The sequence below is a fragment of the Harpia harpyja genome, chromosome 11, assembly GCF_026419915.1.
Source record: "Harpia harpyja isolate bHarHar1 chromosome 11, bHarHar1 primary haplotype, whole genome shotgun sequence".
Classification (NCBI taxonomy): Eukaryota; Metazoa; Chordata; class Aves; order Accipitriformes; family Accipitridae; genus Harpia; species Harpia harpyja.
In genome coordinates this window covers 12,973,172-12,985,472 of record NC_068950.1, presented here as the reverse complement: position 1 = coordinate 12,985,472, position 12,301 = coordinate 12,973,172, and the positions used below count along the sequence as shown (strand labels likewise).

Genomic DNA, 12,301 nt, shown 5'->3' with positions numbered 1-12,301 from the left:
GTTAGAATAAAAGATTTTAGCTTAATCAGACTTCCAATCCTTCCTGGCGTTCGTTCTTTGTTTTTTTCCCAGCAGAGTTATACATTGCCTGTACAATTCTCTGGGGCACACAAAGAGTTGAAAGCATGACAAGAACACAACATAAAGGGCCACCATATATTTAAGAAACAAGTGCCACAGCAAGGGGCACTGCAGAGCATTGCTGCCTCACTAGAGGTACATGGAAACATTTTTACCTTCTAGGTTCCAACATAGACTCCCAGAATGGTTTGGGTTGGAAGGGACCTTAAAGATTATCTAGTCCAACCCCCCTGCCATGGGACAGCTGGGCCTCCACGCATCCTGCAATGCATTTGGGCATGGCTCTGCCTCTTCCCTGTCTCTGAGGGGTAAAGAAAGAGCAACCCCTGTTTACCTTGGGAGGTGCATCTTCCCAACAAGGAACAGTGACCTGCTATTTAAAATACCACATACATCCAAGAGCCTCTACAACTGGAGTGGGAACTGCTCAGTACACAAAACTTCTGAAGGTGAAGTCACTTACTTTGAGACTAAATATGAGCTTAACAGTCTAGCTTTATGCTCCTATTTTTGAAACTTTTGGCCCGTAGTCATTTCCCTTGCTCACTATGCAGCAGTACTCGGATTTTTCTAGCAAACAAGCTCTCGTGTAAATCAGCCAATATAAAGAGTTTGTAAATCTCTGTAGAAGTAATAAAAACACAGTGCAATTGGCAACAACTAAATTTATGACTGCTGAAAGTAGAAGACACATCTGGCAGACACATTAACTCCTCTGCTGCCAAACATGCTCAGTATATCCTAGACTTCCACTGACTTCCACAGTGTTCATTTAAAATGCCACTACAGAAACGTAAAGCACAGTGCCAGTGAATGGATCTACACCTATGAGATGGGTCTTGCAGATTATCAAACCATGCTGAAATATTTTCCTAATTAAATAATTTGTGTGCAAAAATACACAAACCTATAAAATATGCTGAAACACACCCAGTTCAAAGGAGAATACATTTCTCTGTCAGCAAATGCTTTCATCCACAGAGATGTGGAATGGTTTTAACATGCTTTTTTGGGAAAATATCAAAGCCAAAAGTAGGGCTAAACAGCTAAAACCAAGTAAGAACTAGCAAGAATTAGCATCTAGGTTCCTCACTCTGTGGGCTTCCATTTGTTCAACCAGGATTAATGAGAAGTTTAAAAGAGAGATTCCATTCTGCTATGACAAATTCACCTCTCTCCTGAAGAACCTGAAGTAAGGTCTACTCATCTGCGAGGATTTTATTTGTGTGGGGTTTTTATTTCCTCTAATTTCACAACAGCCACAATCACGTGCAAGTCCTCACAGCATTTTCTTTGCTCCCGATGGAAAAAGACTTCACTATGACTGGTGTACAGGGATATTTCCGTGCATGTGGTTGCTCCATGCTTCAGAAACATCCCAGATGAGGGAAATATGTATAATAAGTTCACAGTTATCCAAAGAAAAGACACACAATCTTCAGAAGCAAATCCACAGTAAATGAGGACTCATCAGCTTAAGGGCTCACAGATTCAAATCCCCACCCTTCGTACTCCGGGCACAAGAGTGTTATGCCACCTGTAGATTTCTGCACTTGTTTTGCCCTAATTTCTGCTAGCACTGTGCTCTCTCAGTTTTCAGGTTTGACTGGGCTTTCACACATTCTTTGTCTTCCAAATTGAAAAACTCTTCCTCTTGTGTGCTTTGAAGTCTTCCTTTGAACGCTGCTTCTTCCTTCTTCCATGAATCTTTCCCCTCCTTTTCTCCCAGTTGATAATCTCCTAATTTACATTAAACTTATTTACACTAATCACAGGAACTGCCTGTTCTCCATGTCTTTGCTAAGATTCCACTGCTTGTAAAAACACAAGAAGTATATTCAGTGTGCTATATACTTCACAAAAATAATAATGTTAACATGGTTATCTCATGCTAGTGCTTCTTCTATTACTATAAATAACCTCACTTACTATAAATGACCTCCATTTACACCAATTTAAGCAAGATGACATAGCACACTACCTGAAGATCATCTGAAACATTCTTTTTCAAAGATTATTTGGGTCTGATTCTTACTTTTCACTTTGCTTTATATTTTTGCACTAACTTTAACTTATTCCTGGCTGAATTTACTCCTAGCCCTAGGTTAAGGAAAATAAGACCATAAGTGTATTAAAATAAAAATCTTCTAATTATTTTTCTCCTCTCTAAGACAGATCAAAATAATGAAGCCAATGTGATAATAAAATAATTCAGTTGAAACTAACTCATAGCAAAATTTGAGAAGGCCCTTCAAGATTTTTGGCTTTCACCAATCAGAAACTAATAAAAAGCACATAAATGCCACTTAAAAGCCAAGCTTGCAAAGACTACATCCATACATAACTTGATACATATAAACACTCAGAAAGAATACTCATCTGTTCACAAACTGGTAAGTTATGTTTACACACAAATTTTGCAGGATCAGAGCCTTAATTTATATTTGTCTGAGTATCTCCATTCAAAAAAGAAACCTTATGAGTAGAATTAAAGGATCTTCTAGGATCAGGCATTCTATAAACTTACCATGGATGATCAGCTTGACCTCCTTAACTTGTTTGCCAGCAGTGTTGGTGGCACTGCATTGATAACGACCTTTGTCAATCCTTCGAGCACTCTTTATGTGTAGAACTTGATCTTTGTCCAGAAGCTCAACATTGGGATCACCCAAAAACAAGGGCCTGGAACAGAGATTATTTTGCTTCACGGAACTCTGACCCCATCCTTTCAACATTAATTACACAAAAGTACTTTCCTTGGGTTGTCTGGGACACCAGCATCAGAGCCACGGTCCTAATCCTGATCTCAGTTCCTTTTTTTAATTACTTAGGTCATGACAGTCCTTTGCTTATAACAAAATGTCTGCATTTACCAGATGAAACTGTCAACATATCAATAACAAAGAGTAAGGAATTGTCATATTGCAATATCTGTGAGTACTAGCCAATGTCTATACTGAACTACATTTTTAAACACCAACACTATTTAAAAACATTTACAGCCCATTTTGTTTTTCAGCTAATATTTAAAGCCACCAAGAATTCTTGTCTTGGTAAGCTTTCCTGGAAGATGAGACAAAGAATTGAAACATGCAGGCTACAAATGTTTTAAAACCTTTAATATATATATGCAGAACTGCACAAGGCATTAGCTAGAAAAATGTTTGAGATGGGTACTGTCTACCAATGAAAAAATCATGTCAGCAGAACAACTGTATTTTAACTAATGATATGTTTAAAATAATCCAGATAGAATAAACTCATAGAAATGGTTACATTTATCTTGGTTCAAGTATTGTCTGGCTTCAAATACTGTAGGTCTGCTCTGCAAGTGCCAGTGTCAGCAATGGGACAGTTCACAAAGAAAAGCAGGATGCTAACTTTTCATTAAAGAACTTACCACCTCACACCACCACAAATTATATCCGATGCCAATAACTTAACACTAGTTAAAAGCAGAGCTTGGTGGTACAGTACACCTTCTATGTTCTAAGGGAAGAATAACCTAGACACAAATCACAAAAACTATAATATACTTACTTGCCATCTTTGAACCAGTGTATGTCAGGAAAAGGGAAACCTTTGGCTCTACATTCCAGACTGACTTCCTGGTTGAGGATGACTGCAATTTCACCGGGGATATCAGCACCTATTATACTTGGTGGAACTTTAAAAAGACAAACATTACAGGAAGAACTGGTATTTAACCAGAGAAGGTTTGCTATGAAACTGGAAGAAATGCAGTAGTGGATCATACTATTCCCTTGAAACAACTTTACTTTTCACTGCAAAGTGACTCCTGCTAGATCATAACATCATTTCTACCATGACAAGCACTTCAACACTTGTGCTGGTGAACTGTATGTAAAACAACTCCTATGTTAGACTGCTGTACACCCAAAATACAAAAAAAATTATCGAAGACCAAAATCCAGTAATGAAAAGCAGCATTTTGTCTGTGTTACTACAAGAATGGTGAATTTTAAGTATTCAAAAGCCATCATGATGAGTGCTTTGGCAGCCAATATTTAATGGGCAGTAAGAAGAAAAATCTATTTATAATAAGTTTAAATTTATTGGCTTCTTAAATATCAACTGTTTTTCAGATCACCATCTTAAAAAAAAAACCCAAACAAAAAAACAAAACAAAAAACATAGAACTAACCTAGTACATCTAGGTTAAACAGCTTCTCAGAACTTCCTGCTACATTTATGGCTTTGCATGAATATTGTCCAGCATCATCAGTAGCAGCTTTAAGGAGCTTCAGTATCTTCCCATTGTGCAAAATCTGGAGAGTACTGCTTTCCACAACCTTAAAAGAACCCAAGATATTAGCCTTATGTGATCCAAGTTATATCAGCCAAATATCACAGCTGGATTTTTATAAGAAAATGGTAGTTTTAGTCTAAGCATAATCTGTTTTCCCTTTCAGTTACAGCACTAATCTCCTCAACTTCTGCAATCTATTCAATATGACTCGTAGCTCAAAATACAATAGAGTGGGAAAACCAAAGAAATTCTTTGTCCATTGGTAATGTTCAGGCACAAAGGTGCATAAAGGGGTCTCTCCTCATCTTAAACTATCACTTATCAGCTACAAGTAGAAGCATAGGACTCAAGGATAATCCTAAAGAATCCAAATCACCTCCAAGAGTTCTTATTTCTCCATCTATAGAATGAAGAAAATACCATTATTGGTCCCCTCTGCAAGGACTCTGGCATCTACAATACTGGGAGATTGATAAGGCTAATTCTTAGGGGAATCTTGAAAATAAAGAGTTTACTTTTGACTTACTGAACAGCTGAACTAATGGATTAGCCATATTTGGCTTGCTTTCCGTGTGGGAGTTCCCAGTGCAGTTTAAATATACATAAAGGCATGTACATGTATTTACTTTAAGTGAGCTCTCATACCAAGCACTCAAAAGACAACAGAAAACTGACTGATGGTGGCTATGTTACTTCAATTAGGTTAATCGTACATACCTGGATATCTTCTTTATACCAGGAAAGGATTGGGAAGGGATTACCAGATACTTCACAGAAGAGACTTACAGGGTGATGCAGAACTACGGATGTATTTGTCACCTTTTCTTGATCTCTAATTTCAGGAGGAACTACAAGAAAGTTCAAAGTCATGTATTAAGCCTTCTATTCCACTGATTTCCCGCTTCCTCCTTCTCCCCAAGCCAAGTGCCTCTGTAATCTAAATTTCTCAGCCCCTCTTCATTCCCTCTCCAATGCTTCCATTTGCCTTTTGGATCTGGACATAGCTCCCTGTGTCCTTTCTTCTCTTTATCAAAAAACAGTCTTCTCTTGCCCAATAACAGATTCCCAGGGAAATACACTCAAACACAATCACCATCAACATTTTAAGAGAATAATCTTAAAATTTAATCTTAAATTTAATCTTAGTTTTAAAATCCCACGTTATTTGCTTAACATATTCTAGAAGCAGATTCTAGAGAGTCATCCTTCCTCCTCACTGCTCCAGTCATCCCCAAGACCATCTGCCTCTCATTTGTCCCACTATGAATCCAAAGTGAATGGCTTTATGTGGTGGATTAGAAAATTCAAACCCCACTAAGGAGCCCTGCTGGTACAAAATGGAATTCCTGCTTTCTTCAGAATAAAGGTAAGGATATAATCCTGCTCAGGCATCAGAACCAACTGTCATGGGAAGTGAACAAGGCTGAAATAAAAGTACTCTGTAAGAAGCAAAATATCAAAGCATATCTCAAGGCCACCTGTAGAGTTTCTATTTTCCAATTAGGATTCTGGAAAAAGAATATCAGGAGCAAGAATTCTCTTATTCTAAGTTCATTCTGTTAAATAACTTTTCTCATATTTATATTTGAAATGCAGATCCATCACCCAATCTTTAATTTCTACTGCACAAAAGTCTTCATTTGTTACTTGCATTGAAGTTTTCAAGTATAACCAGAGGAAATGAGATGCACCTAGCTCTTTGAGCGAAACAAAGATGGTTTGTGCATAAAGTCACAGAAAACAAAAACAGTAGAAAAATTAGAGAGGGAATCAGAATAATACAAATGCAAGTACTCAGATTAGATTTTATAATTTAACTGCACATGGGCAGATTTGGGGCATGCAATTTCCAACAACAAAAGAGAAGATGTTCTTCAAAAACAGTTCCCCAATAGTTGCATTTATTATTTACCATTAACTTTCAGTTTGTATTTCCTTTCTGTGCTTCCAGCTTCATTGGTTGCCACACAGATATACTCTCCATTATCAGAAGGTGTAACAGAAGCTATGATCAGCAGTGTCCCATCCTCCAGAACTGAAATCCCTGGTTCACTGCCTGTCAGTTCTCTTCCATTATGTAGCCATTTGATAACGGGCTTTGGAATACCTAACAAGAAAAAGGTGAAACTTCAAGAAACGGTTCACTCAGCTCAGAATAAGAAAGGTTCAAACAATTCCCACTGCTTGCTGGAAGTCTTACTGGCAAGGACAATGCACAGGGAGGCTATGAGCTTTCAAACTTAGAGGCGGCCCAACTGTTAAAGTATGATTTTAACATTAAAAATCTCAGTCCTAAACATTATAATATCCTTGTTGGCTAGCAATGACTTTTCACAGAACTTCTGCACATGGTGGTTATTTAAATCACTGTAAGTTTGAATTTTTCCACATAAAGTATATATGGAAAATACCGTGCAGGTTGTACATTTTTTATCATGACAAGGAGTACACAGAAACTTAGTAATTTTCAATGGTCAACAGGAAAATATACTTTTGTCACTAAAGGTGGCAACAATGATACACACCTTTTGCTGGGCATGGGAATGCAATGCGTTGATTTGCCACTCTTTCCTGAAAGGGACTATTGTAGGGAGGGTCCAGATCCTCAATAGTCGGAGACTCTGAAAGAAAATTAGACCCCCAAAAAATTCTTGACCTCTGCTCCCAAATGTGAAAATACAGTCTGGCAATACATAACACTTCTAAGTCTCTCTCCTTCACAGAAGGTCAGATTCCAATAACCCTCTTTACATTGATGAAGTATACTACACAAGCAGTCTTGATTTCCACAGGAATATTTAGGAAGTAAGCAGTACAAAGAGGCTTTGACTGAAACTGGTTCTCTCTAAAACCCACTGTATTTGTTTTGAAGGCAGAGACAGCGTTTCTGCAAAATCTGAAAAATACTATTTAAACTGTTTTTTCTCATACCATGTATTAGTAGTACTACCATCCTTTGTTCTTCCATCTCATTTTAAACTTTTATGTGGTCTGAGACTATACAAAGAATTTTATAATTAAGTAAAGTTACTGGCAGTTCTTTGTTGTTTGTAACAAGCAGTTCTCAGCACCTCTAATCCAAAGGGATCAGAATGTTGCCTTCCGACTATTACAAAGAAGAAATAATGCCTGCGTAGCTTAAGTCAGTCATGCTACATTGATGTCTGTCAGCCCATCAAGTGAGGAGTTATACTACATATTTAAATTGGTACATTGACCACTGCTGCCCCGTCACCATTTCAATAGCATACCGACTGATTGAGTGAAGAGCTCAATTTCAGCTCGTGAAAAATTCCGCCCTGTTTAAAGCTGTGACACCAGGCTCTGAGGTTCAGAGACAGTCTGTGAAAATGTGAGACAACTGAATACACAGAGATAATACTTGAAAAAGAGGTTTCCCATACTGGAATCTGAAATTAATTACCTACTACAAAACCAAATCATAAGTAGCTTGAAGATTTTTTTAATTAAAAATAAAGTAATATATTTTGAATTTGTTTTTCTTATTTCTGCAAACTCTCCAAAGACTATTTGCCTATTCTAATTTTCCTTAATTAACATCAGAACATAACATCTAAAACAGATTTGGATTTTGCATCATGTAACAGTCAACAACAACAAAACATAAACCAGACGCACTGGCATGAAATCATACCTAGCCAGGGCAGGAGAGAAGATTACGGCCCCAATATAAATACCTTGAACTTGTACTGTTATCTCTGATGCATCGTTGCCCGCTACATTACTAGCGACACACTTGTAGATTCCAGCATCAGGAAGCTGGACGTTGCTGATGCCTAGAGCTCCATCCAGGCTGTGGATAAACTGCCCACCACCTATCGGCACAGCACTTCTGCCTTTGAACCAAGTGATTGTTGGGGGAGGGATCCCCTGGGCACTGCAGGGTATGTCAACTCTGTGGCCAGCTTGGACTTTCAAAACTCGAGGCCCACGTTGTATCTTTGGAGGAACTAGGGAAGACAAGTTTAGTCCATAGAATGTGAAGAAAGTGATGTACAAGATCATTCTTGAAGGAAATTCTTTTCTGTTTTTTCGTCATTTTAGAAAACAACCTTCCTTATTCACTGAAACCAAATTCCCTCAGGTGACTAAGGAAGCAGAGCTGCATGTTCTCTGCATAGGATAGGATGTACGATACTCTACTGCTTAACTTATTTGGAGCAGCTACATTTCAAATTCTACTGCATGACTTCCATGAATAGTGTAATATTGTTATACTGAGCACCTTTGAAGAGCTATGGGTACTGGCTCTTAATAACACAAAACAATTCAAAAGCATTTATGATAAAGTTAATTTTCCTTTTGATATTTTAATTTCCTTCCCCTACTCCCTGATCTTTGTATGCTTCCAAACACAAGTTCAGACACGGAGATGAAATCTGAGTGGAAGAGATTTTGCTGGTCCCAAAGAATAATATAAATCCAACATAACTCTTTTGCCACAATGTTTTTCTTTCTAAGGATCATTGACAATAAAAAGACTTCTAAAGAATGTCTGACACAGTAACAAGTGCCATTATTCCAGACTCTCTGTCAACGTACAATTACAGATAAACAAAGAAGTGCACTGATACCAGACTTCTCTATACACAGAACCAAACAGGAGTCTGTTACAGCCATTATAATTGAATTAGTCTCATCTGAAGGTTTCAGAGGTGCTGGGGGTAGGAGTTCCAATCTGGTACATTTGTGGTATGTGGTCCCCTTCAAACACATGCGCTGGCAATGGGCATTGGCAACAACACTTCCAAACTCTACAGCAACATGAACCACAGGACAACTATCTATACACCCACAATTACTATTGATCAGCCTCGTCTGGGCTGTGCCAGGCCATTGCTCCTGCACCCACTCTCCTATGTGCTTTAGCACTGGCAGGAGGTGCATATGCCACAACCTGTGTTTCTGTCTGGCACAGGTGAGGAGGAATAAATGAGAGAGCATTGAGCTTACAATACATGACATTGTGTAAGTGGTTAAGAGACAGTGGTTGGGGCCCCAGGATGGGGAGAGTAGGAGCGAGACAAGGGAGTGACAATGTGATGATCTATGGTAAAAAGGAGAGGGAAGGGCACATGGGCCCTAGCTTGAGCAAGAGTGAGTAGACACCTTTAATGAGGGGGAGAGGAAGGTGGGCACAAGCACAGGGTGCTGGTTTGAATAGAGAAAGTATGGTAAGGTGGGTTAAGGTATTCATTTGCAAAGGTGGGTACAGCAGAATGTATATGCATATAGCTGTGCACAAAGACAGGAGCAGCTGCCTATCAACAGGTGACAGAGTTGCACACTGGTTTCACTACCAACTGAGCAGGTGTGCAAGCAAACTGACATTTGCTACCAAAAGAGTTTGGATATTTAATTCCCATCAAGTTGGTGGGAACTTGGTACCTGTAAGCCTCATCAAACTTTGCTATTCTCAGCCACTATTTGCAAACTTACTGCTGAGAAACCTCTTGCACAGAGAACATCTAAGTGCATTAGAACAAAAGGTTTCAGTTCTTAAAATCCCTTTGGCTGACTTAAAAAGAGTAAAATGTCATATTGTGCTATAATTCTTTCATGAGTCTAAGGAACGTTAAAGGAAGGGGGGTGTGCATGTGTATATATATATGTACACATATGTGTGTGTGTATACAATATTTCCTTTCCACATAATCAATAACAACTTGCACATGAAAATAATATGACCTGAAATAATATAGGTCAATAGTAACTTAACGTACGTAAGGGAAAACGTTTGAAAACCTCTGCGTGATGCTAAATTCCATGCAGAAACTTGCAGATGATTACCCTTTAAGTTAAAACTTACCATGTACTCTTAGCTTCACTAACTGAGTCACATTCCCAGCAATATTTGTGGCTACACAGATATACATTCCACTGTCTGAAACTTGTGTCTCACTGATCTTCATTGACCCTGAGGGTAGAAAAGTGTATCTGGAAAAATAAGAAGCAGATACACTGTATAAACATGTATTGAAAGGTGATTGACCTCTACTTACACATTGCTAATTATTGCTATGAGCTAAAAGACCACCATTCTACAAGGCACACTGAGCTGTGCCATATTACTGAACTATGACTTACATCCACTCATTTTTTCTAACTCTTTACTGAGCCACTACATTCAGAATATACAGCAAATATCTAAAATGTAACATCCAAATTACAAAATTTGGTTCTAGCTACTTACAGGACATATTAAAATCTGTCTTGTTTCTAGAAATGAAAAAACAAACAAACAAAAAACCACCCCAACAAAAACAAACAGGTACAGAAATGGAGCCCTTCAACCTCCTGTCAAATTTTTTGCTCAGCCCAGGTCAGCAGGGTCAGAAAGTTAAACAACTTTTGATACTACTTCATCTTGGCAAAAAAAGATGTTACATTGATTCAAGATGGAAAAGAGGATTCTGAAGAGTATTCCAATTCAAAACTGCCAGTTCTGGTGTTTATAGAAACTGTCATTATTCATCAGTAAATAGTTAACTACATAGCATTAATTTTTGCTACAGTTCTGGTCACAGGCCTGTAACATTACAAGATACATTGGCCAGCTAAGCCAAAATCTTATGTAGAAGTCAAAAGTAATAAAGATAGGGAAAATAAATGAGGAGGGAAGAAAAAATGACAGCTAAGAACTGACAAGAAGAAATTAGAGTCTAGCACTCAAGGTTACATAGAAAATTTAGGCAAACTTGGTGGGAATTGGTGGTATCATCTGTCTTCCTTTCTCTGGCACCATCTAATTAGGACAATGTTATCATACAGGCATAAATGGTGAATTTGGGGATTGCAACGGCCCACAGAGATGAATGGAAAGAAAGTGAAGTGTATTTCCTCCAGGCCACCCAAATCTGTCTGATACTATGATTCCTCCTCTGCTGCCTATATCTTTCCAAACCTTTTTTTTTTTTTTTTTTTTTTAATAACCCCAAATGATAGATTGCTGGGGCAACTTATCTTCCATTATTTTGTGCACTAATTACATTTGCTTTCCAATAAAAGTTCCTTCATTTCTGATTTCAGTCATCTTTTGTTTACTGGTCACATTTCTAACATCATCTTTGGGTGGTCTCAAACAATTTTGTTTGGACTAATTCTTTAACCTTTGCTGACATCTGTAAACAATTTTATGGAATGGGCTGAGCTGGACTTCTGTTACTCTGGACAACTTGGATCTCTCCACAACAGCCATAAGCAAGTAGCCTAATTTATCAATGTCTCCCAAGGTAAAATGAGGACAAGTAAGGGACCAAGAACATGGATTCATCAGTGCATGCAACATGCTCGGACACAGCAGAAAATTCCACGCAGATTACTAACTACAAATCAACTCTCTAGGCACAAGCCTCCTTCACCAAATACGCTGGCCCAGCAGCTCTTAGTTGCTAAGGCTGTCGCAGACCCGCTGGAATGGGTGGCTCTGAGGTATAGATCTGGCCACAAGGGAAAGAGGCTCACCTTCAGGTCTGTACAATTCCTTAATTCGGCTCAGACACTGGCTGACTCCTTCCACTCGGATCACTGAGAGACACTAGACAACAGGCACAGCAATCGCTACAGTGGACATTTGGCCAGCATTTCCATTTCCTGGTTTATGAATACAGCTGTAGACTTTACCCTTTCTGAGGTATCCTGAATTCTAGAAAGCACTAGCACGCCCCATGAGAGTACCTGGCACTTCAACTGGGAACATACAGAGAATAATCACCTACTTGTCTCCTCTCTTATTTTGCACCATACTAAAATAATAAGGAAGAACTCCAACATTGTGGCCCGAGCTGTATACAAGACAGTCCCCAACTCTTCATTCTCTAAGGTTATCAACTCAACATTTTTATCAGCATTTAGCTATGTTTTCACATGTTCAAGAATATCTGGAGAGTTTTTGGATCCAAAACACAGAGAGCTATAAGCCCTTGTAAG

General features: G+C 38.5%; 1 protein-coding gene across 1 annotated transcript in view; it reads right to left on the bottom strand.

Moving 5' to 3' along the window:
- HMCN1 (hemicentin 1) overlaps window positions 1-12,301 on the bottom strand; it is a 211,653-nt gene that overhangs the window by 102,262 nt on the left and 97,090 nt on the right. Inside the window, exons 23-30 of the mRNA XM_052801508.1 lie at window positions 10,182-10,309; window positions 8,050-8,322; window positions 6,877-6,972; window positions 6,264-6,458; window positions 5,069-5,199; window positions 4,247-4,394; window positions 3,622-3,748; window positions 2,609-2,763 (exon numbers count right to left, since the gene is read on the bottom strand). Of these exons, the coding sequence (XP_052657468.1) occupies window positions 2,609-2,763; window positions 3,622-3,748; window positions 4,247-4,394; window positions 5,069-5,199; window positions 6,264-6,458; window positions 6,877-6,972; window positions 8,050-8,322; window positions 10,182-10,309 (1,253 nt within the window). The remainder of the gene's footprint in view (window positions 1-2,608; window positions 2,764-3,621; window positions 3,749-4,246; window positions 4,395-5,068; window positions 5,200-6,263; window positions 6,459-6,876; window positions 6,973-8,049; window positions 8,323-10,181; window positions 10,310-12,301) is intronic.